This window comes from Notolepis coatsorum (genome assembly GCF_963971535.1).
Source record: "Notolepis coatsorum genome assembly, chromosome: 1".
Classification (NCBI taxonomy): Eukaryota; Metazoa; Chordata; class Actinopteri; order Aulopiformes; family Paralepididae; genus Notolepis; species Notolepis coatsorum.
This window is the reverse complement of record NC_140165.1, coordinates 101,946,940-101,974,125: the sequence shown is the minus strand read 5'-3', so window position 1 is coordinate 101,974,125 and position 27,186 is coordinate 101,946,940. Positions and strand designations below refer to the sequence as shown.

Sequence of the window (27,186 nt, the reverse complement as noted above, 5' to 3'; positions counted from 1 at the left end):
TCTTTAATTTAATAAGCATTTTGCAGCTGCTGGGCATATGTTTGATAGAGAATATATCAGACTTCTTCCTGTTGATGTTGATGTTAATGTTGATGTAGACACTGATTGTGCAAGTCCCATCACACCCCTCAATTCTCCTTAGTATTAGACACTCTCCAATCCATAGATGCCAGGACCTCTACTGGTGAGGATCATTTGGATAATTCTTTCCTAAAATTGGCTGCTCCTTTTAATTACAGAGCAATTGAGGCATATTTTGAATCTTTCTATCTCAATGGGAAGAGTTCCTAGTCTCTGCCCTTGTGATCTTGTTGCAGAAAGGTGGTGTTAGAGATGATTTCAATAACTACCGTCCTATCTCCAAGTTACCAGCGAAAGTCTCGCAGTCTTTAGTGAATAATCAACTTAAGTCCTTTCTCTCAAATCACTCTGTACTAGGCCCGCACCAATCCGGGTTCAGAGCCAATCATATTCACATTATCAACCATCTCTTTAGTTACTAATAACATAATATCAGCTTTAGACGAGAAGAAACACTGTGCTGCCCTCTTTATTGATCTGTCAAAAGCTTTTTATAGTCGATCACCATTTGCTCTAAAAAAGATTAGCCTTTGAAAGGTCAATGTAAAGTACGATATATCTTTAGTAGTGAATACAAAAACTAGATCCCTGGAGCACAGTTTGTAACTAGAAATTATGCGTTTGTCTGTGGTGTTCCTACCCTCCCACCACCTTTTAGATTTCAAGAGTTTTATTTGTCACATACATACATGCAGTGAAATGTAGGTGGCCACAATACAATGCTAAGCATAAGAAATAAAAGTAATGCAAATTTGATAAAAAAAATAAAATAAAAAAATAAAGGTAATGAGTGAATGAATATATACAATAATAGACCATACAAAGAAGTATCCTCTAAGAGCAAAGTTGTTTCAAAGGGTGATGTTTTCGGATTTGTGGTTAGATTATAAATTATATAAATGATATCATGTGTAACTAGTTATTGTAGAGGTAATTGTTTCTTGTCAAAACTACCCGGCGTGTGTGCGCCTGTTCATCTTCTTTGATTGTAATGTGTGTGTGTTGTCTTGTGTGTCCCTTGCAGTCTGTCGGACCAGGAGCTGTTCTCGGCTCAGTTTGGAGGTCTGGACTCTGGCTTCAATAGCGTGGACAGTGGAAGCAAGAGATGGTCTGGGAACGAGGTAAACCTATACGCCCGTCTACATGCAAGCCTTAACCTCTTAACAGGCACCCAGAAAAGCCATTTTAACTTGAACTTGAGGTCTGATTTTTGCAAAGCTTAGCTTTATACTTTATACTTATAGCACATGCATGAGCCTGGTCTCTTTTGAAAGATAACATTCTGAAGTTACTAATGCAAAAAAGGAAAATCACATTTAGTGCTAAAGAAATAGAGTAACATAGGTCTGAACTTGAGTTGAACTTGAACTTGTGTACTCAAATTGTTTTGTAGTGGTTGCAATATCAAATTATTATAATAATTTTTTAAATAGGTATAAACTGGAAAATTCTCAAGTGTGATTGACTTCTGGTTTTCGCTTGTCAATTTTCACCTAAATCCCTTATTCGCACCCCCCCACGTGGGGTATCATTGGAAAGGTACATTCATTGGCTACAACGCTGACCAATCATTTTCGCCATCAGCGGATGATTGCCAGTTCTGGAGCGTCGGGAGTCCGGGGTGGTCATCTTTACGCGCTGTGTAAAAAGACGCTCTCCCGACATATCGTCATGTAACTCGAGAACCGAGGCACGGATTTGGTCGAGTGAGGTGGCGTTCGAACCGCAACAAATAGACCTTTTTCAAACGGTAATTCATATGTTCGGCACGGGCACGTCGGCCCGAATACGGGCCATTGCATGTTACGAGGTTAAAGGATTATTACTGTTACAGGGCTTGACATTAACTTTTTGACCCACTTGACAAGAGATTTGGACAATTATTTAAGCATTACATCACGCGCAGGAGTGGTTTGTGAACAATAAACCATGCCTAGGGGTGGTCGTTAGACCCCCCTAGGCATGGTTTATTGTTCACAAATCACGACTGCAAGTGGTGTAAAGCTTTTATACAACTGCCACATTCATCCAACCTTATTTCTATACAATAAACACACATTAATCGAAGATTTATTGAAAAAACCATCCGCCAGAAAAAGTAGTTCCCACAACTACAAAAAAGACAATTTGCCTCCATGTGGAAGCAGATCGGAAGTGCATCCAACCAACTAACACATCCAACTGTGTATTATTGGAATGATTGAGAGAAGTTGCCTCATGTGGAAGCAGATCGGAAGTGCATCCAACCAACTAACACATCCAACTGTGTATTATTGGAATGATTGATTGAAAATTGTATTACCAGATGCAGAATGGGTACAATACAGTACGGCTGTTTAACTAATTAAAACGTTTTCTTTGCCCTATAGGAAAAAAACGTTTACTTCGCCCTATTTTTTTATTTATTTTTTTAAACCTACTGTATAGGGCCTAAACTTAACCAGTTGGAAACCAAGCGTACAGTAATAAAATTAGCAATCAATCAATCAATCAACTCAATAGGCCATGCTCACTTAGAACAGCGCAGCACCCAGCTCTCTCTGTCTGACCCGCGTTGCAGACAGGAGTGTGTGTGTGTGTGTGTGTGTGTGGGGGGGGGGTGTGTGGGGGGGGGGGGGTGTGTGGTGGTGGGTGGAGACTAGAGCTAGCGCTGACAGTCAGAGAGAAGGAAAAAGAAATTGAAAAAAAAATGCAAATTAATCAATCAATCAAATCGCGATTTTTCTTTTGTTCTAGAATGACTCAAGACCCATCAATTACATCATCCAACATTGTTTAAAGGACTAACACATTCGCAGTGACAGAATCGCTTCATATTTAGTTGTTATGGCGCTATCAACATATCCATTTGTTGTCCGCGATCTTGTTTTCTCACGGAGTGAGCCGGCGGAGTGATATGTGATTCGGTTGTGGGCGGGTCCTGAGCCCAGGACCGTGGATTGTTGCCAATAAAGACGTGTAAATGGACTGTTTCAGCCAATCAGAATCGAGAAATTTGCATGCCGTTGTATAATATGATTTAATAACTTAAACACAGTGTGTGTGTGCATTTGTGTGTGTGGGGTATGATCAGTCCTCATTTCACCCCCCATCAGCACCAGCTCATCTTCCCTCTCTCTTGACGACCAGGGGTTAAACCCTGGTCTACGCCTATAGATGTATAGTTGTTATTACGGTATAGTTGTTATTACGGTATAGTTTGAACACCATTCAAATAAATAATTGTATTTTTATTTGAAATAATTTATTTTAACACTTTGAGCGCCACGCCTGGTTTTCCTTTTTACCGGCTGAATGCCACCATCGGCGCCAATGTTAACGTTAATATCGCCTAATCTATGTTTTAAATTATGGCTATGTGTCTAATCTGCCCATCGCATTATCAAAGACTATTTTCCAGTCAGTGCTGTCAAGGCAGATTGTTTTTTTATCGCGTCGTTTCCGTTTCAGAGCAGTTAGAAAAGCCCCCGTTTTGATATAAAAAACAGCTCATTCTGGAGCATTCTATGAAAATCGTCTTTTAGTGGAATATTCCACAACGTTGATATTCGTCGGCCTTTTTATGAATCGTTTTCAAATAAACGCTAGATGATCAATATTATACGTGCACGCAAGCACATTACGGCCGCGCACGGATAATCGCCTCGTTGATTTCCTCTCGGACTTTTACAGTGAAACCGAAAGAAGACATTTCACAAAACAGCCTATATCTTCATCAAACTTACTCTGATTATCCTAACACTGATAACATAGAGTCCTTACCTGACATCAGATGGTATCCAACTGATATATTCCAATTCCTGATCACCATTCGAAAAAATCGATACGTGTATGGATCCAACGCGATACTGTAGAACTCCATGATCAGCGGGGATCTGAGGTTCAAGAATGAACTGTGGTAACCCCGGCTGGATCAGTGGACTGGAAAATGTGGAGTACTTTTTTCCACAGTGATCGCCGGCGCCGCTCGGCTATACTCGGGTAGGCTCGGGTGATGCAATAATTTTTCAGATCGCAAAAAAAAGAAATAAAAAAAATCAGAGAAATCTCGTGAGTAGCATTCAACGTCACTATTAAAAACCCGAGATATCTCGTGAGTGGCACTCAAAGTGTTAACACTATGGGTGCCGGAGGTTAAATTCATGCTATACCATGGGTTGCCAGCTCTATTTGTCTATGGATAAGTACCCCTTCTTTGCATGGCTATAACTTTTTAAATTCTATTGCTACATTGCCATTATTAGGGCCCATTCAAAGTCCTATATGTATTGTTCATTGTGTAGCAACGTTAAACTTTTTCATTCACATATTCATAGTAAAGTATGGTCTAATGTATAAGTATGTTTTCATCTCTTTCTGCAGCTTTCTCCAGAACGTGATCTATAGCCCCAAATGCATTATATTGATGATGAAATACAGTTTGATGGCAATCGGGGCGATATAAAAAATTTCAATTGGACGTACTTCTAGAATGATCTACGTATGATCTGATGATGACCGGATGGGCGGGGGATCGTTTATAATTCCGTGGGCAGCGTTATATCATTCATCTAGTGTGGGTCATATGTTCATCATAACAGTTTATATGGAACACGTTCAAGAATAACGCTGAATCTCACCGGATCTTCCTCGCGCCGTTGGACGATCAGCGTGGTGTAGACCGTTTTCGATTATGGGATGTTTATCCTGATGAACCATTTCCAGCTTGTATAATACTATATACGTCCAAATCATGTTGTTTATCGAGTTATTGGCAATGGATCGCTATTATATTGTGACGAGCCAGAGTGCCGGCAGCCAAACCGAGTGCCCGGAAGTAATATGGCCGACCAGCACAACCTCCATAGCACTTCCTGTTTGGCGATTGCACCGATCGGCCACCAGATGGCGCTCCTGAACCGCCAGAGAGCTCAGTGGGTCCTCCTGGTGGATCTCAGGCCAGCGGAGGGGAAATATGAATCCGATCACAGATTTTTGAAATATTGATATTAAAGACGCTGTAAAGCGTCCTTCGGCAACTTGAACATGGCCGGGAATGACGCTGTAAAGCGTTTCCCGGCAGTTAAAGTGTTAACAATAGGCACATTAGATCAACAGGTAACAACAAAACAACCAAAACAATAACAATATTGTAACACCTTTCTTATATTATTGTCAGAGTAATAGTGTGTGTGTGTGTGTGTGTGTGTGTGTGTGTGTGAGAGCATCAAATCTCAGTCAGTTGCCTCAGTCTTTGTTTCTGCAGAGAAAGAGAAAATAAATTGATTTAGTGAAAAGGCTCCCAGGTGGAAATATTTCACAATCATTATGACATACAAATAAAAAAATATGTAAGGGATAATGTATAGCTACATTGTCGCAAAATAATTGACTGACACTGCGTTCTGGAACACCGAGGCGTAGCCGAGGTGTTCTAAACGCAGTGAAGGTCAATTATTTACGCCTCGGTGTTCCAGAACGCAGTGTCAGTCAATTATTTTGCGACAATGACCGAGTATAGCTATACATTATCCCGCTTATTACATGGCTAACTTACTAACAATATACGTAATTCATTTTACACCATCGACAAGACGAGATCAAATGCAGACGCAGTTGTTCTGTTGCTCCTCTGTCATCGCCGGCAGCCGGCAGGTGTGTGGACTTGATTGCACCTGATGTAGTGCAGCTGTGCATAATGGTAAAGCTTAGCTTTCGTGACTGCGATCAAAATGCTTGATTGTGATTGGTCAATAGCGCTCTGTTGCCCCTAACAGCGGTCATTATTGCGCGTTGCCCGTAGCAGCGGTGAATTATCGAGAAATAATTGACCGCTGTTGGGGGCAACCGAGCGCTATTGACCAATCACAATCAAGCACTTTGTTTTTTTTGTACAGTCCTACAGCACACTCAAGCACCTAATTTGATTTGGGTCAGTCAATTGTTATGGATGGCAGCTGAAAAATAAGGCTAGCTTGAAAATAATCAGAATCATAGTTTTTTGGAGGTTAGTGAGTTTATCCCAAAAAAATATTATTGAACACAAACAACTCTCTCGCAAATCCAGAAATGGTGCTAAAACCAGACCAGATCAAGTGTGAAGTTGCTCCATAGATCAGCGGTTCTCAACAGGGGTGCCTCAGAGAGCTGCCAGGGGTGCCTTGAGATTAAAAAAATAAATAAAAATAAAATGTTTTTTATTCTTTTTGGATTACAGAAAATTAGCACTAAAGTGCTATCTGTTGCAGCTGCACTGTTTTCTATGAAAATACCATATTTGGATAAGTTTGACCATTTCTCAAAATCTGAAAATCATTATTTAATAAAACACAGAAAAGGATCACCAAGTTACTCTGGATAAAAAAAACCTTTACAGACAACATTGAGACAAAGCTTCCTGACACATCTCCATCCAAACTCTTGGAAGAACTCATTGAAATCTCATCTGATACCACCTGGAGAGCTCGTTGCAGAGTGTGGTGCGGAGTACCAAGTATCTCATGATGCAGCAGTTAAGGTGTTGATGTGAAGCTGGCTTTCATCCATGACGGCTCTGAAAACAAAATATAGGGCCAAGTTGAGCCTTGAGGGGATGACATGCGTATTGCCTTGTCAAAGATCTCCCCACGTATTGACCGTATTATTAGCCAGCAGCAGCAGACCTCGCATTGAGCTAGAAATGTCCACTGAGTGAACGAGTGCTTATTTTCTGTATTTATTTATATTTTTTGAGAAATGGTAACTTGGTGATCCGTTTCTGTGAAATTGTCACACTTATCCCAATATGCTATTTTTATGGGGTGTGTTGCGTCATTACACTGTCGGCAACTGAGTGCTTAGTGCTGTCCCATTTCGTAGTGCAATTCACCCCTTGTGGCTCCGCTTTGACACTTTGATGGACATTGTTACTCAGCTGATAGAGTTGTACACTTCCTGCTCACTTGTCGTACCAAACTTGTAAGTCGCTTTGGATAAAAGCGTCAGCTAAATGACGAAATGTAAATGAATGCAGAATCTGTAGGCAAGGGACAAGATTTTAATATCTGAAGCATTCTGGTTTCCATTTGTAGTCCGAGTAGTATTGACCAATCATGTGTGAGCGGGTTTCCTGCAGGTGAACGGTCCATGTGGTGAGCGAAAGAGGCGCAACGCGTTGGCCAGAATGTCGCCAGAATTTAAAACACCTACAAAAAGTATTGATGTTTGTGTGTCTTGGGGGGGAAAAGTTCAACTTGTGTAATGGAATAAACAAATGGCTTTCAGAGTGGGATTACACGGCTGCCTTTGGAAAAAAATACAGGGGTTGTTTGCTAATCGGATTGTAAACAATTACTGGCGCACGGAAGAGCAAGTCTTGGCCCAGATATTGGGAAACGGAAGCAACCAGCTGCTACACCAGGCCACTAATACGTTGACCGTTCAAGTTCAAGTTTGCTTTTATTTGTCACGTATATAAAGTACATGTACATTACAGTGAAATGCTTGGTTCTGTATGAGCCCCTGAGAATGTGCTTCATACAGTAAAAAAAGTAAGTAAAAGAGGAATAAAGTCCCAACACTATACACATATACAATATATACAATATACAAACTAAAGTACAACCTAAGTACAATAAAGTAAAAATGCAGACAATGAGGTACAAAATGCAGACAATGAGGTACAACTACTTTTTTTTAAAGGCCAGGTGCAAAATGCAAAAATTAGGTATGGATGTAGTGCAAATCTCTTTTAATAAATAGATAAAATATGGTGTGGTGTTAAAGTGTCTAAAGTGAGTGTTAAGGCGAGTGTTTGTTTAAAGTGAGTGTGTTCATGTGGATGTGTGTGCAATGGGTGTAGAATCTGTACACTGTAGATGGATGGGTTGATGTTACAGAGTCCTTGAGCATCCTGATGGCCTGGGGATAGAAGCTCTGAGTCTCTACTGGCCACTACCATGTTGCCCCCAGAAGCCGCGTCGACGACCGCCGATGGGTTCCGAGATTGTTGATGGTTTCAGAACCGAGAACACTACTGTAGAACAAATCTCATTTGGATATAAAAACTCAAAACATTCTGTGGGTCCAAAAAAATTGTCAATTGACCGACTACTGCAGACTTTAATACCTGATGACGGCTGAAATTAGATATTTGCTTCCCGGGGACAGAAACTCATGATATTATATATCATATTAAAAAGATTAGCTGAACTTTCCTAAGCCATGGGAATTACATATTGGAATTCTTCATTTGGGCGGCGTTCTCCTTTACTGCCTTTTTAATCCTGATTTCCTGTCCCACATCTGTGTGTGTGTGTGTGTGTGTACAGTCAGCGGATGACTTCTCGGAGCGCTCTCTGCGCTTGGCTGAGCTCAGCAGGGACCAGAGGAACCTGGAGGAGGAGGCAGAGGAAGACTCCCCTCTGGAGACGAAGCAAGGTGAGGACACACACACACACATATACGGTACTCACAACTGTGTGTACAATTCTCTCTCTCAATTCAGTGCACATGGCTTTATTGGCATGATGTAACATTGGTCTCTTTCTCTCTCTCCCTCTCAATTCACATGGCTTTATTGGCATGACGTACTGTAACACTATTCTCTCTCTCTCTCTCTCTCTCTCTCTCTCTCTCTCTCTCTTTCTCGCCTGAATGAAAAGCGTTTTCCTTTCAGCCTGTGTAGTAAATCAAACTCCTATCCCTCTACTCTGTGTTTGTGTATAAAGAGAGTTCTATTTTATCGTCCTCCAAGGCTCAACTCAAACTGTTATTGCACTGCCTTTCGTATCTTCCCTCATCTCTCTCTTCCTCCCTACTTCCTTCCTTCCTTCCCTCCCTCAACCCTCCCGCCCTCCATCTCCCTTTCTCTCCCTCCCTCCCTCTGCCTCCCTCCCAGTGAATGGAGAGACTGAGCAGGTGGACTTCACCGACAGCAGCGTGACAGAAGAGGAAGTGTGTAGAACAGACGCTCCCACTCCTCCACTCATAGCTCCCCCTCTGGTATGGATCACACTGTCAGTCAGTCACTCATCTACACTCATAGCTCCCCCTCTGGTATGGATCAGTCAGTCAGTCACTCACTCACTCACTCACTCACTCACTCACTCACTCACTCACTCACTCACTCACTCACTCACTCACTCACTCACTCACTCACTCACTCACTCACTCACTCACTCACTCACTCACTCACTCACTCACTCACTCACTCACTCACCTACACTCCTAGCTTCCCCTCTGGTGAGTCAGTTGGTCGGTTAAAGTAGGTAGTTGGTTACTTACTTGGCAGTGGGAATGATTAATAATAATAATAATAATAATAATAAACTTTATTTGTATAGCACCTTTCATACAGAAACTGCAGCTCAAAGTGCTTCACAACAGAAAAAAGACAGGCATAAAATGAGCACATAAAAGTGCAGACATATAAAATCACAGTTTTTCACATTAGGATCTAACATTCCAACAGGCCACCTTGTTTATGGTTTGATTTCGTTTTAAATAGACAATAATAAAAAGAGTAAGATAAAATAGACAGAGTATAATAGTGCAATAGTGCAGTGCAATACAATTGTAGAATAGAATAGATTAAAAAATATATATATTTTACAGTGCAATAAAATAGTTCTGGATTACTGTTCAACAGTTCAAAGTCGTCTTTACCTTCTCTGTTTGGTATCCACAGTTTAAAACTTGACAGTCTTCCCTCCGCATTTCCTTTTATACTTGTATGCCGTGACAATTAAAACTCTTGACTTGACTCCTGTTGTATACCCACTTTGACCATTTGAACCTCCCACCCAGGCAAACCTCCCTCTCAGGGCGCATTAAATGACTAGTCTATTAATCGCTGACTGATTAATGGAACAATGGAAATACTACTTGGCTAATATAAAAGGAGCATGGCATCTAGAGATAAATAAATAATAAAGCACTATTAAGATAATATCATGGCTCATATAAAATAATACATACATTATCTATGATTCAGCCGTAATGATTCACTTATTCAAATGTATCACAATGGCTGCAGTGATACAACCAGAGTATCAAAAGTATCACACAGAAACTTAAAATCAAATAAAAAATATTCATACAGAAGGTAAATTAGCTTCAATGGGTAAATAATATCTGTTTTCATAGCTAAATAATCTATTAGCTTCAATGGGTGAATAATCTCAGTTTCCATAGGTAAATAATATCTTAGCTTCAATAGGTAAATAATCTCTTAGCTTCAATAGGTAAATAATATCTTAGCTTCAATGGGTAAATAATCTGTTTCCATAGGTAAATAATATCTTAGTTTCAATAGGTAAATAATATCTTAGCTTCAATAGGTAAATAATCTCTTAGCTTCAATAGGTAAATACTATTTTAGCTTCAATAGGTAAATAATATCTTGGCTTCAATAGGTAAATAATTGCTTGGCTTCAATAGGTAAATAATCTCTTAGCTTCAATAGGTAAATAATCTCTTAGCTTCAATAGGTAAATACTCTCTTAGCTTCGATAGGTAAATAATATCTTGGCTTCAATAGGTAAATAATTGCTTGGCTTCAATAGGTAAATAATTGTGTGATGTGTTTAATTACAGGAGAAGAAAGAGACCTCTTCACCTTCAAGAAGTCAAGAATCTTCAACATGCAGGTGAGTCTGTGTAGCTCTCTTTCTCTCACACTTTTGACCTTTGCTATTACTGTTGATATTAGTTTGAATTTGCACGCTCAGTGAACTGCCACCAAGTGTTAATGTTACTTAATATATAACTGTGTCCATTTTCCTGCTCTGAAAACACAGACCTGTGTGTGCGTGTCCGCCCGCGCTCCTGGTCTGAAAACAGAAAAAAAGAATGAAACAGAAAGATATCTTTTATCACTTGTTTTTCTTTCCTCCTTCTCATTCTCTCACTATCTCTCTCTCTCCCTCCCTTGTTTTACAAGGTCAGCCTCTTACAGTGTGTTTGAGGTGCTGGGAAAAGTCAACACTCTCCAGTTCCCACTACTTACCGTACTGTTCACTCACTGCACAGAAAACCCCAACTAGGGGAAAACCATTAACCGGTGTGTTACGACCCTGGCTCAAGGCCCGCAACCTATGTGCAAAACCGACACCAAAACCTGTATATTAACTCAAGTGCTACTATATTAAGGAATTACTAGTGTAAGCTAAAAGGATAAGGACTGGAAGAACGTGACAATCTATCTGGTAACCCACACTCTTCTAAACACAGACCCTGCATGTGTGTGTGCCTGGCTGGTTTTAAACCTCCCAGCAGGTAACCAATCAGCACTAATTAACTAAGTGGCAGCCCTCACCTACATGCCCCGTGACACAGAGTGATCAGGCCTCTAGTACATAACACCTCCCCCACCAAACTGGTTGCCCAAGAGGCAACCACTACACAACAACTCATAGACAAAACAAAAAAACAACTGTGACCCCTTAGTTGTCAGGGCCACTACCACAACAGTGATAACGGGTACCACAAACACCGGTACTATGATCGTGAGAGGGCGTCTGCTAGCACGTTGTCCCTCCCACGAATGTGGCGAATATCCAAGTTATACGCCTGGAGGAACAAACTCCATCGCATCAAACGATGGTTCGAGTTCACCATGCTGCGAAGAAAAACCAAAGGGTTATGGTCTGTATACACAACAAGGGGTAAACTGGAGGATCCAACGTAAACATCAAAATGGTTCAAGGCAAGAACCAAAGCGAGCGCCTCCTTCTCTATAGTAGAGTAGTGCAGTTGATGCCTGTCAAACTTTTTAGAAAAGTAGCACACTGGGTGCTCCACCTCTAATGCATCCTCTTGCAGGAGGACGGCTCCAGCACCGAGGTCACTAGCATCCACTGCCAACTTGAATGGCAGTTGAAAATCGGGAGCTGACAGAACGGGAGCGCTAATCAGAATACCCTTGATGCTCTCAAAAGACTGTTGACAAGTCTCAGTCCACACGAAAGGTACCTTAGGACTGAGCAGATTGGTCAAAGGGGCAACAACAGAAGCAAAGTTCCTACAGAAACTCCTATAGTACCCTGCCATACCTAGGAAGCGCTTTAACTCCCGCCTGGTGATGGGAGCAGGGAAGCCCACTATAGCCTCCACCTTAGCTGTAATGGGGCACACATGCCCACGTCCAACCACCTTACCCAGGTAGGTAACCGTGGCCTGTCCAAATTCACATTTCGCAAGGTTAACTGTCAAGTTAGCATCACCCAACCGCTTGAACACTTCCGCCAGATGCTCCACATGTTGTGACCAAGAGGAACTGTGGATAACCAGGTCATCCAGATATGCCTCACAGAACGCTACTCCGGCCAGGACCTTGTTCACTAGCCGCTGAAACGTCGCTGGGGCATTTCGCATGCCAAAGGCCATCACTGTATACTGGCAGAAACTCTCTGGTGTGACAAAAGCGGATATCTCACGTGCTCGCGGAGTAAGCGGAACCTGCCAGTATCCCTTCAGCAAATCCAATTTACTTACAAAGGCTGCTGAACCCACCCGATCGATACAGTCGTCCATCCGAGGAAGAGGGTACGAGTCCGGCTTGGTTACTGCATTAACTTTACGGAAGTCAGTACAGAACCGATGAGTGCAGTCTGGCTTATCAACAAGCAGGCAGGGGGAGCTCCACGCACTAGAGCTGGGCTCCGCAATGCCATGTCTCACCATATAGTCTACTTCCTTACTCAAGATCCGTCGTTTTTCCGGATTCACCCTGTAGGCATGTTGCTTAATTGGCCCTGCACTACCAACATCAATGTCGTGCTCGAGTACATTAGTACGACTAGGGACATCAGAAAACAAACGTGTATGCTGTCTAAGTAGGCGCACCACATCCGCACGCTCAGGAAGTGGCAAGTACGACAGGTGTGAGTCCAAGTCACCTAGTATCTGGGTGTTTGGCAACCTGCCCTGAGAAATCTCCTTCGACACAGAACAGTCGGCCACAATAGGAGATGCAGAAACTGTCAGAATAGCCACAGGCTTGACCCCTGACTGGTCCATCTGAGCCCTATCATTGTACGCCTTCAACATATTGACGTGACATAATCTACTCTTGCGCCTGCGGTCGGGAGTTTTAATCAAGTAGTCGACCTCACCAACTTTGCGCTCAATGGAGTATGGCCCACTGTATTTAGCCTGTAATGCAGACCCAAGAATAGGCGAGAGAACCAACACCTTGTCTCCCGGTGAGAACACCCTATGTCGGGCCCGCCTATCATACCACACCTTCATTTTTCCTTGGGCTACCTTTAGGTTCTCTTTCGCTAGTTCACATGCTCTACTAAGCTTAAGCCTGAAGTCACACACATAGTCCAACAAATTAGTAGAGGAAGGAGTCTGGTCAGCCAACCACTTTTCCTTCAGCAGTTTCAAAGGACCCCTCACTGTGTGGCCGAACACCAGCTCAGCCGGGCTGAATCCAAGAGACTCCTGGGTTACCTCCCTAGCAGCAAACAGAAGCAAAGGAATTCCATCATCCCAGTCTTTGTCGAACTCCGTACAATATGCCCGCAGCATTGTTTTGATAGTCTGGTGAAATCTCTCCAGCGCCCCCTGGGACTCTGGATGATAGGCAGAGGAAGGGCAATGCTGGATAGACAACTGCTGGAGGACCTGAGCAAAGAGACGGGACATGAAGTTAGACCCTTGATCTGATTGAATGACCTTTGGTAGACCAAACGTCGAAAAAAACCTAACCAGAGCTTTGGATATAGCTGGGGCTGTGATCTTGCGTAAAGGAATGGCTTCAGGAAAACGGGTCGCTGCACACATAATAGTCAAAAGGTACTGGTTCCCTGTCTTAGTTCGAGGGAGGGGACCAACACAGTCAATGAGGATCCGCTCAAAAGGTTCCCCAACGGCAGGGATAGGCTGCAGAGGAGCCTGAGGGATCTTCTGGTTTGGTTTACCAACCACCTGACACACATGGCACGAGCGACAATATTGTGCCACATCTGACTTCAAACCAGGCCAACAAAAATGTCTCAGCACACGGTCATAAGTCTTCCTGACCCCCATGTGACCAGCAAGATCATGATCATGTGCTAGATGCAGTATATCAGGACGATACACGGCTGGAACAACAATCTGAAACACACTGCCCCAGTCATCCAGACTGGACAGGATAGGTGGTGTCCACTTTCTCATGAGCACGTCATTGCTAACAAAGTATCCTTGAGACGTATCTACCATTGCATCCTCTAAAACCGCCTCTTCAAAGAGGGACGACAAGGAGACATCCTTGTTTTGCTCTAGTACCAACTGCTCATGAGACGGTATCACCTTACCAAAACCCTCATCAGGGCCACTTTTCAACTCAACAAAGAACGTGTCACTAAGTGTCATATCACCATCTAAGTTAACAACCTCATGGGTGTCACATTTGACCTTTGACATTGCGCGTGTTACCGCACACACAGGAAACACTCCTGGATGCTTCTGTGCGAGCTCATCAGGAACCTCAGAAACTACAGGGACGGGAACTACAACTGGAGTAGCCAGCACTTTGCCACCGGCCAAATCGTTCCCTAGAATGAAGGACACCCCCTTTATGGGAATGTGAGAACACACTCCTACGACAACATTGCCTGATACTAAGGGAGAGTTTAGCGAGACCTCATGCAAAGGAGTATTCACAAAGCCTCCTCCAAAGCCCTGAACAATGGCACCGGAATGCAATGAAGAATCTTCCGAAAATGGCAAAATCCCATCCAGAATGAGAGACTGGAAAGCTCCTGTATCTCTCCATATTGTAATAGCCTGCCTTGATCCTAATGCACCAACCAGTGAAACAAATCCATCCATCATAAATGTTGAGGAGCCCTCTAGCTCCCTGTCTGCACCTTTGATACTTCGCACCCCACCCTCTAATGTCGGCATAGGTGTCCTGTCCATGATTTCTACCAGAGCCACCGTTTTTACATTTTTCTGCTTAAGCACAGGGCATCCAGCAACGATATGACCAGGCTCCTTACAGTAAAAACAGATAACCCCCTCTGGGAATGCACTAGCAGAGCCACCTTGCCTAGGAGTCGAAGTAAACCGACCAGCAGACACGGGTGCCGGGAACCGGCTCCCCTGAGAAGGACGCCTACTACCCCTGGACTCCACACGGCCCTCCTCTACAAAGACAGATTTGTGTGTTAACACAAACTCATCAGCCAAGACAGCAGCGTCGGCTATCTTCGATACCTTATGCTCATTTAGATGTGTGGACACGTTATCAGGAACACACCTTTTAAATTCCTCTAGGAGAACCAACTGTCTGAGCTGCTCCCTTGACTCTGCTTTCTGCGAGGTGCACCACCGGTCAAACAGGTTCTCCTTCTCTTTTCCAAATTCAACATAAGACTGCCCCTCCTGCCTACGATAACCTCTAAAACGCTGACGATAGGCCTCGGGGACCAACTCATAAGCCCTCAATATGGAAGCTTTAACAAGTTCATAATCAGCGCTTTGTTCAAGGGACAGAGCAGTGTAGGCTTCTTGTGCCCTACCAACCAAAACACATTGCAGCAGCAGTGTCCAGGCGGTATCAGGCCACTTCAATGTGGTTGCCACCCGTTCAAAAAGGGGGAAATATCTTTCCACGTCTTTCTCAAAAAACGGAGGCACCATCCTAATATTCCTGCCTACATCAAAACCGGAACGTGACTCTGGATGCAGAACACCCGCCTGTAAGGCAGCATGCTTATACTCAAGCTCCTTCTGCGCACGCTCGTGCTCCAGCAACATTTGTCTCTCCTTAAGCTCCCGCTCCTCTTTCCTCTCTTTAAGCTCACGCTCCTCTCTCCTCTCTCTCTCCTTAAGCTCACGCTCATGCTCACGCTCCTCTCTCCTCTCCTTAAGCTCACGCTCCTCTCTCCTCTCCTCACGCTCTTGGTGTAGCTGCCTCTCCTTAAACTCCAACTCTCTAACCCTCCATTCACCCTCTGCACCAGATAAAAGCGGAGACGCGTCAGACGAAGGAGGCTGCTCCACCCTCTCCTCAAGCACCTGCCCTCTAATGAGCAACACCCTTAAAGCACTCAAGGCAGATGGCTTCAACCGTTTCTCACTGGGAGAAAGCTCCACCTTGTAGTGTACAGCAAGCTCCAGAAGCTGTTCTTTGGAAAACCTCTCCAACAAGTCATGCGAAGGGAGATCAACAAAATCCCTAACGGAAGCCATCTTTCCTACACCAGCGCCACCACCCGTTCACCATAGAGTCACCAAAGAAACACCAAAGAACCACCGAAGAACGACTAAAGAACCACGACGAACCACTGAAGAACCATACTGAATGCCAAAGCCACTAATAACAACCATAAAGGGACGCTGTGGCAATGTGTGCTACGGAGCGCACATTTCAAGGACGTAAAAAAAACCAAAAAAAAAAACCACACCCACCCTAAATAGACGTGACATACACTCAGGGTGTTAGGTGCTACCAGGTATGCTCAACAAACACTCAAACAAACAAAACAAATCCAACAAACAATTCCAAACAGGTGCGCCTTCTAACCTGATGTGACCACATATGCTTCTACGTCTAAACTGCAGGAAAAAAAAAAAAACCCGGCCTACCACATGTCTACCCTAAGAAACACTAATTCAAGCCCTACCACACTACCTGTGTTTCCTGGCCGCCCTAACCTACCTACCCTTAAACTAATGCCCTGTAGACCTAACTTTCTTCAACCACACCTGCTACCAGTCAAAGATCATATACAATCATTTCATTGACCGCCCCAGGAGTACGTGGTGCACCGGACGCTAACCCACAACCAGAAAATAATGTCCCTATCTACATGTGATGCCTACTAAACTATATATTTTAACAGCATAAGTAGTCACATCAAATTACAAACAAATACGGCATACTCACCTGTCTGATGAAATGGCTCAGCCCCCACGTTACACCAAATGTAACGAACACCACCCAAACCATAATATGATGACACCCCGTGCAACACAAAAAAAAAACACCAAACAAAGTTCTAGGGGTAAAAGATCCCGGATGAGCGCCCAATTGTTACGACCCTGGCTCAAGGCCCGCAACCTATGTGCAAAACCGACACCAAAACCTGTATATTAACTCAAGTGCTACTATATTAAGGAATTACTAGTGTAAGCTAAAAGGATAAGGACTGGAAGAACGTGACAATCTATCTGGTAACCCACACTCTTCTAAACACAGACCCTGCATGTGTGTGTGCCTGGCTGGTTTTAAACCTCCCAGCAGGTAACCAATCAGCACTAATTAACTAAGTGGCAGCCCTCACCTACATGCCCCGTGACACAGAGTGATCAGGCCTCTAGTACATAACACGGTGTTACTACAGAAACCCTGTGCTGCTGCCCCTCACTCTTGACACAGTGATTCCAGTATTGGCAGTCTTTACGTGTGTCTTTTATGCCAAATTCACACCGATGACGGCAAACGCGCGAGCAGGGGGGTGTTTCTAAACGGGAGACGTTTCCGGTAGTGGTAGGAACTGAACACTGATTCTTTCGGTCCGTCCGAGAGTCGAATCGGTTTGTTTAGATTTCACCTTTTTTAAACGGTAATTGGACTCTGCCGACTCGAATCACTCGATAGCAGTGGTGGAAAGGAACTAAGTACTTTTACTCAAGTACTGTACTTACGTACAATTTTGAGCTACTTGTACTTTATGTTAGTATTTACATTTTAGGGAACTTTTTATACTTTTACTCCACTACATTTCAAAGGAAATATTGTACTTTTTACTCCACTGCATTTATCTGAACCCTTCAGTTACTAGTTACTTTGAAGAAAAAGATTGATGGAAAACACAACTGGACCACATACCACTTTAATATAAGGTCAATGGATCGAGGATGGAAAGCTCCCAAGCACTGGAATACACAAACGTCATGTAGAATGCATACTTTTACTTTAGACACTTAAGTACATTCAATAGCAAACACTTCTCTACCTTTACTTAAGTAGAATTTGAATGGAGGACTTTTACCAGAGTACTAATTTATCTGGGTATTTCTACTTTTACGTAAGTAAAGGAACTGTGTACTTCTTCCACCACTGCTCAGTAGTATGTTCCCCTAGCGCCTCGACTCCATGAAAAGCCTGCCCTCCCGCTCACCGCTGGCCTCGTCTGAGAGGAGGAGACTCCCGCTCAGCTCGGTAGAAGGAGAACCATGTGCGGTTGCTGTCATTTGTTGCAATTGGTTCACGTTGGCCAATCGAATCCACTCGTCCACTTGAAAGATTTGGTTATTTTGTTGCAATTGGTTCACATTGGCCAATCGAATCCACTTGTCCACTTGAAAGATTTGGTTATTTTAAAAGATTTGTTTGTGAATCTCACATCACTAATATCTGGGCAGCAACTAGCTTATATGAACAGTAATCTGTACTTAATTAAAGGTCCCCTCCAGATGTCTTTTCAACCCTTAACAATTTCTATATTGAATAATAATTTGTACACGTGTTTTTTCCACTGAATTCTTCAATAAACTAGTCAGAATGGCTCAGCAGCATCTCTACACCTTTACGCTCATTGAGAACGCAAGGATCTATGAATATGCAAATAGCTAACAAGCACCTATTCATATTTACCAGGAATTCCGAGTCTGCAGCTTATTATTCTTTCAAGACGTGTCGATACTTATTCATCTTTCTGTGTAGCTGAAGATAAAGGTGTCAAGTTACCAGATACTGGACCATGATAGGTTTGACCTATTCGTGACATCACACACACAACTCAGATTTCAGGGAAGTATAGAGAAGCTCTCCCTCTCCAGGGGAAGAATGTGAAATTGAGACAAATGTGGAAAATGGCACTCTGGTGACGAGTCCTGCACAAATAACCACAAATAAGAGGAGTTAACCATAAAAAACATGTTGCCATCTCAATACTGAATTTAACCAATGGACATGTCCTATCAGCAGCACTCTCGTACCAATGGACATGTCCTATCAGCAGCACTCTCGTACCAATGGACATGTCCTATCAGCAGCACTCTCGTACCAATGGACATGTCCTATCAGCAGCACTCTCGTACCAATGGACATGTCCTATCAGCAGCACTCTCGTACCAATGGACATGTCCTATCAGCAGCACTCTCGTACCAATGGACATGTCCTATCAGCAGCACTCTCGTCCCGTCGGCAGTAACTTCCCACGGTCACAGGAGCCAACAACCATGAGCCAGTAATCTGTAGCTCTGACCACTATGAGCCCGTGGTCTGTAGCTCTGACCACACGAACACCACAGACCAAAACAGTCAGCTTATATATGAAGGCCTGTGTTGAGCCGTACAAATAAACGACCACACGCTTCATATTATGTAGCTTAAAGACTAAAACCAGGGTTTACCAAACTACACCTGATGATCAGTTTCATCAATGCACTTTGTGAAAAATGACTCTACCCCTAAACATGTGACTTGTTATCAATAAACGAGTAATAGTTATGGCTTGTTGACCACAGGCAAATACAAGCCTACAGGAGGCGATATGCGGGGCAATGTTTTTGGACAACATTGGCAACGTGCCAACAGGAAATGAAGTCCGACAGAGGCGGACATACTGTATATAATGGGATGTATCTGGGCAACGAGAGGCGGCCATGCGATCGGTGCAAACGTCTTCATCCACTTTAGTCCAGATGGAAACATAGGTCCACCTACATGGTCTGGATTTTTTTTCGCCACCTGTTTTTTCTTAATCCTTGAAGTGTCTATTTTAAGATTTTAACAGGTTGAAATAATGTCCCATGGAGTTTATTCTTAACCCTTTATTACACCTATCCTGAGGTTTCAAACACATCTTGATTCTATTTCAGGACAAGAAAATGCAAAAAAAGCTGAAAATGTTTCACATCTCTATTTTCCCACTTTACTCAAATGTAGTCCCATCAGATGAGATCAATTTGAGGTTACTATTGGAAATACAATGTTAATAAAGATTGTATCATGCTGTTATGCCCTAAATATTGTAGATTTTGTGTAAACAAGGCCAAAAGTGGAAGACTAATGTGAAAAGACTAATTCGTCCTACATAGACAAATTAACACATTTTCCTATACAATTTGAAATCCAGTGAAATTTGTTTTGTTAAGGTTCAAACAAAGTACTATTACAGTACATCTTCTCTGTTGGCACAACATTAAAACCTAAACTCCTAATCATCATCATCAAAGAGATCGTCAAAGTCTATCTCTCCAATCTCCATCCTCATCACACTCGTACTCTCCATCCTCCTGATCCACTTTATGTTTTGCATAATCTGCCTCCTTATTAAGAGCTTCTTGCTCTTCTAACTCCGCTTTCTGGGCCAGTACCTCAACAAGAGAAGGAGGGAGGATGGGTCCAATCGTCCAGACAGGCTCTAACACCCCCCCATCCATCATCTTCTCCCAGCCCATATCCTGATCATAGGGTTTGGGCATCTCAAATATTGGCTGGTCTGCTCTTTTGTAGCAGGCAACTCTGAAGTTGACTAGCTGTAGAGACAGACCTTGGGAGGAGGCAGGCGTTCAAGGTCTACTTTGGATTTTGCATCCAGGACTTTATCGAGACCCACCATTTTCTGCAGCATCTTGGCTCACACAGCATCAACTGACTTCATCCGACCATGGCCATCCATAATGCAAGTGAAGGACTCCATCTCCTGTTGGAGCTCATCTGTCACCAGCCATAATGCACCAAGATGACTGAAAGCCTTCTGGAACCTAGGGTTCTTCTGCAACTTCTTCAAGGGATTCACCTTTCCCTTGCCTTTGAAGGCGCTGGTACAGTCTTCCCCAGAAAATACATAGTATCCCAGCAGAGTGCTGCAGTACTCGGGGCCCAGAGACTCAGCCAGTTCAGACACATTTATCAGCTTGCGATGCATGCCAGTGCTGTGGTCGAGGTATATGGAGAGGTTGATCCTGCTGGCATGGTAGAGGAGGGTCATCAGTATATAGAGGTTGGTCAGACATGGTAGAGGAGGATCATCAGTATATAGAGGTTGGTCAGACATGGTAGAGGAGGATCATCAGTATATATAGAGGTTGTTCATGCTGACATGGTAGAGGAGGATCATCAGTATATATAGAGGTTGTTCATGCTGACATGGTAGAGGAGGATCATCAGTATATAGAGGTTGTTCATGCTGACATGGTAGAGGAGGATCATCAGTATATAGAGGTTGTTCATGCTGACATGGTAGAGGAGGATCATCAGTATATAGAGGTTGTTCATGCTGACATGGTAGAGGAGGATCACCAGTATATAGAGGTTGGTCAGACATGGTAGAGGAGGATCATCAGTATATAGAGGTTGGTCATGCTGACATGGTAGAGGAGGATCATCAGTATATAGAGGTTGGTCATGCTGACATGGTAGAGGAGGATCATCAGTATATATAGAGGTTGGTCATGCTGACATGGTAGAGGAGGATCATCAGTATATGGAGGTTGGTCATGCTGGTAGAGGAGGATCATCAGTATAAGAGGTTGGTCATGCTGACATGGTAGAGGAGGATCATCAGTATATGGAGCGGTTGGTCATGCTGACATGGTAGAGGAGGATCATCAGTATATATAGAGGTTGGTCATGCTGACATGGTAGAGGAGGATCATCAGTATATAGAGAGGTTGGTCATGCTGACATGGTAGAGGAGGATCACCAGTATATATAGAGGTTGGTCAGACATGGTAGAGGAGGGTCATCAGTATATAGAGGTTGGTCATGCTGACATGGTAGAGGAGGATCATCAGTATATAGAGGTTGGTCATGCTGGTAGAGGAGGGTCATCAGTATATAGAGGTTGTTCATGCTGACATGGTAGAGGAGGATCACCAGTATATGGAGCGGTTGGTCATGCTGACATGGTAGAGGAGGATCATCAGTATATAGAGGTTGGTCATGCTGGTAGAGGAGGGTCATCAGTATATAGAGGTTGTTCATGCTGACATGGTAGAGGAGGATCATCAGTATATAGAGGTTGGTCATGCTGACATGGTAGAGGAGGATCATCAGTATATGGAGGTTGGTCATGCTGACATGGTAGAGGAGGATCATCAGTATATAGAGGTTGGTCAGACATGGTAGAGGAGGATCACCAGTATATATAGAGGTTGGTCATGCTGACATGGTAGAGGAGGATCATCAGTATATATAGAGGTTGGTCAGACATGGTAGAGGAGGGTCATCAGTATATAGAGGTTGGTCATGCTGACATGGTAGAGGAGGGTCATCAGTATATGGAGGTTGGTCATGCTGACATGGTAGAGGAGGATCATCAGTATATAGAGGTTGGTCAGACATGGTAGAGGAGGATCACCAGTATATAGAGAGGTTGGTCATGCTGACATGGTAGAGGAGGATCATCAGTATATAGAGGTTGGTCAGACATGGTAGAGGAGGATCACCAGTATATATAGAGGTTGGTCAGACATGGTAGAGGAGGGTCATCAGTATATAGAGGTTGGTCAGACATGGTAGAGGAGGATCACCAGTATATATAGAGGTTGGTCATGCTGACATGGTAGAGGAGGATCATCAGTATATATAGAGGTTGGTCAGACATGGTAGAGGAGGATCATCAGTATATATAGAGGTTGGTCAGACATGGTAGAGGAGGGTCATCAGTATATAGAGGTTGGTCAGACATGGTAGAGGAGGATCATCAGTATATAGAGGTTGGTCATGCTGACATGGTAGAGGAGGATCATCAGTATATGCAGGACTTAGGAAGTCTTTATTTGGCATGCAAACGACACACGCATGCGATGGGCGGCACACACAGGAACACACACATGCAAATTCTTGTGTCGCCTAATGCGATTGAGTCTTTGTCAAGGACGCGACAGCGTTGGCGATTTGTTGTTGTGCATGTTTTTCCATTTCCAAAAAATCCAGACCATGTTGGACCTATGTTTCCATCTAGACTACTTGTCCCTCGTTGCCCTAAACGCTGGCTGGTGTAGCACCACCTTAAAGGGGCACTTCACCCAAAAACAATGCTAATTTATTTTGAACATAATCTCACACACATCCAGAAACTCTATAAACAGTTTTGCACACATTCATTTAGTGTGACTGTTATTGAGAGTAAATTAGTTTGAATCAGTGATGACATCGGGGACATCTTTGTGTTGTGTTGATTACAGCACCGTGAAATGTAGATTAAAAAACAGCAATACCTGGGCGCCCTTGTGGCGCACCGCATAGTGCCTCGCACACCTACGCGGCCGTCCCGGGTTCGCCTCCTGCTCCCGGGCTGATTTGTCGCAGGTCCTCCCCACATCTTTCCCCGTTCTCCCTCTCCTCTGTCGGTCTTGTATGGCCAAAAAAATTAAGCTGTAAAAATGCTAAAAAAAATAAAAACAGCAATACCTTGTCTTATAGGGACTGCTACCTTATCATATCAATGAATGACGTATATCACACCGGTTAGGGTACCTTGTGTATACTGCACCTGTGTATACTGTATACTTTACTTACTCATAGTATATATTTTGATTCTAGTGTTTATTGTAACTATATTTATTGTAATGTATAATATAACTGATATGGCATACAGACCCTAATCTACACCTTTGACCACACTGCCTACTTGCTCATGTGTATATTCAGAGTTAATTATATTGTTTACACTCCCTATTTGAACTATTTGTACTGTACTATAATTGTATTGCCTGTATTTATGTATTCTGCTATTACCATGCCCATACCTGTACCCCCCCCCCCCCCCCCCCCATGCTGCTATTATGCCTGAATTTCCCCAAAAGGATCAATAAAGGAATATCTGATCTTATTTCATTGAGCTGTAATTAACAACACAAGGAATCAATGTCCCCCAATGACATCACTGGTGGCCATATTCAAATGAATTTATTCCCAATAACTGTCTATGTAAAATAATGTGTGCAAAACTGAGTTTTTGGATGGAGATTATGTGCAAAATAAATAAAGTGTTACTTTAACTTTGTTTTATGACGCCCATGGCCTTGGATCTAAACATCTTCTTTGATACCTGCATGAGTGCAGCAATGCTTCTCAACCCATGTATTGGCATATTGAAATCTCAATTGACCATATTCACACGGTGCCCATTTTGCTCTTATGTCGTGCTCAGGATGGGATTCCTTTCCACCCTGTTGCCACCCAGGGTGTGAATAGACCTGTTCGCTGTATACGTGAGACTCTGTGATCGCGTGCATCGAGGAGGCAAAAGGAGCGTAATCCTGGTCAGAACAACGGGGCAGACTACAATATATTTGCATTTGTTAGCCATGCTAGCAATTTAAACAATCAATTCATGCCAAAGCTATGTAAAAGGTGAAAGACTCACACTCACAGCCATGTGGATTTGACAAAATGACATCCAGCTGTTTTCGTTTTAAACAACTTTTAGTCAGGGGAGTGCCATGGTTTCTCCATAGAGCCCCATTCTTATTTTGTTAGCGCAGCAGCTCGCGCAGGTCTGGGGCAACTTAGTCACGTGACTCAGTTGATATTGCTGACTGGCGCGAACACGGTATGTTTGTAAACCGCAAACGAATGGATACTCCAATCCCATGGGAAGCGCCACAGTCTTGATCTCTCTCTGTGTCCCTCCCAGGACCCACCCGCAGGTGGAGCCAGCAGAGCCCACCTCCACCTCCTCGTCTCCCCAGTCCCCATCCAGCCCCACCCTGGAGGAGAGGCGGCGGCCCGGGAACCTCCTGATCTGGCAGGAGAGAGAGAGGCGGCAGCAGCAGCAGCAGAGGGAGAAGGCCAGAGACATGTGAGTTACTCTGGACTGGACGCACGCGCACACACACACAAACACACACACATGCGCAGATCAAATATGACTCTGGACTGGACGCATGCACGTGCACACACACACACACACTTACACATTTACCAGCTACTAGGAACTTCCATCACGGAGTGTGTCTGACTCCCGCCCAAAAGGACAATATATAACGTGACATACGGACACACCTTATGCATATTGCACCTCATTTGTATACTGTACACTTCATCAGAGAATATACTTAGCATTTCTAGCATTTATCATTTTTAGATTATATATTAGATTAGATATTCGATTATATATATTGTAACTATTTATTGTAGGGCAAATATAACTGAGAGGGTTATTGTTATATTGTTTACATTGCCTTTTCTTTTCTTTTTCTTTTTTTACTTCTCCACTGTACTATAATTCTATGACCTGTACCATGTCTTCTACTACCTGTACCTCCACTCCCCCATCCTGCTATGATGCCTGAATTTCCCCAAGGGGATCAATAAAGGAATATCTTATTTTGCACGCACACACACACACACACGCTCGCGCAGATCAAATATGACTCGAGATCCAGCAATAGCATATCAAACATACTGTTAAAAATGTGTCAAACATAATTTAGGTTAACATTTTGGTAGAAAAGATGAGATTTACGAGCGAGCCACCATTTTGTACAAGCCCATTTTTCCAAGATATCTTCAATCAGCACTGACTAACTGCGCTGATTGAAGCTGCAATTCTGTTCGGCTGGTTTCAAGAGGCTTGTTTCTTGTCACACCTGAACTGCAGAGCAGGCACAATGCACATTATCTCACATTTTCATGCGAGTTTCATTCTGTAAAAACAATGCAAAACATGGGAAAGGTCCATTTTCGCAATTCTTTAATACAGCTGCTTTATTACGCTCCCCATAATCTCAAACACGTCCCAACACTATTGATGGACAGGTCATAGTTTTGGAATGTGTGTGAACACTGTGGACAAAATGCATTGTGTTTATGTTTCGATGGGAGGAGGGTTCCTTTTAACGAAACGTCTTGAGGGAAATCTTCCAGTACAAGGGGAATAATGGCTTAAAACCAATTTCCGACAATTACTTACACTTTAACTAAAAAATTTTAATTTCTTGATTTAGAACAATTTTATCATGGATGAACAAAACATTCAATGCGAATGGTTGATTTGAATTTCAATGACTTTTTAAGCACCTTGTTAAAAAATGGGCTGCTTTCAAGGGATTCCAGGCCTTGACTTTTTTGGTAAAAAATCAAGCACTTCAAGTACCTTGTGTGAACCCTGTAATTAGTCATCGTGCAGAGTCTCAAGGCTTCACACTCCCCGTCTAGGACACAAGGGGAGGAAGACGAGGAAGGAAGGGGTTTTATTGTGCTTGAAACGTCTTCTAGACAGCGCTCTGTGCACAGACTCAGGGTTTTTGTGGTCGGACCGAGGGTAGTGATGTTTACGTTATCATTCTGTGATGGAGAGTATTACCTTCCAGAATCTCAGCTTGGTTTGGTAACACGGCGGTTTAAGTTTAAAGTCGCATATAAACGAGACTGTACGAAAGTGATGGGGGCAAGGGAGCATCCTTGCCTCCTCCTAATGCTCTTTTGAGCAGAATATGAACTGCTCTCATCAGATATATGCTTCAGGGTTCCAATTGAATACAAGAAAAGACACCTGAATTGACCTGATCGCCAAACCCCGCCCTTGTTTCCTGATCCTCCAAAAACCCTTGTTTGTCCACGGGAAGCAACGGTTCAGATTAGAGGATCAAGGAAATAGGGCGGTTGTTTGAAATAGAGGTCACTAGATATAAACACTCTTTCATCCCTCTCTATCAGTGAATCTCCTGAACCCAGTCAGAGCTTAGTCAGTGTGGCCAGTGCAGAGATATTTGTATGGTTTGGAACACGGTTTTCTTAAATGTTTCAAGTCAAGGAGTGAAATGTGATTTTTACAGGTTTTTTTCTGGTTGTGGGACCTAGGCTCATTGAAACATCATTTTTACTACTGTTGTCAGAAGAAGGTTTGTGACCTAAGATGTAGCTTAAAGAAAAAAAGAGACGGGAGATGTTTGTACAGTTTAGGAGTGACTTGAGAGATGTATGTATTAGGGCTGGGCGATATGGCCAAAAACGTTATCGCGATAAAATTATAAAATTATTTTCATATAACTCTATATCGATAATTATCGTCGATATAATGTCTGTCAAGTTTAATTAACTTCTTATGCCCGGCGCCGATGGACGGGCTATTAATAGACTTGTTTTGCTGCTGCGAATGTCTCGGAGTCGAGTTGATGTCGTCATCAGTCCGCGCACGTTAGCAGTTAGCCAGAGCAAGCGGAGTATCTCATGACAATGTACT

General features: G+C 43.1%; 1 protein-coding gene across 1 annotated transcript in view; it reads left to right on the top strand.

Moving 5' to 3' along the window:
• Positions 1–27,186, top strand: part of lrch4 (leucine-rich repeats and calponin homology (CH) domain containing 4) — a 170,030-nt gene that overhangs the window by 116,722 nt on the left and 26,122 nt on the right. Inside the window, exons 6-10 of the mRNA XM_084335405.1 lie at positions 1,106–1,202; positions 8,370–8,478; positions 8,939–9,042; positions 10,636–10,688; positions 24,637–24,801. Coding sequence (XP_084191531.1) covers positions 1,106–1,202; positions 8,370–8,478; positions 8,939–9,042; positions 10,636–10,688; positions 24,637–24,801 — 528 coding nt within the window. The remainder of the gene's footprint in view (positions 1–1,105; positions 1,203–8,369; positions 8,479–8,938; positions 9,043–10,635; positions 10,689–24,636; positions 24,802–27,186) is intronic.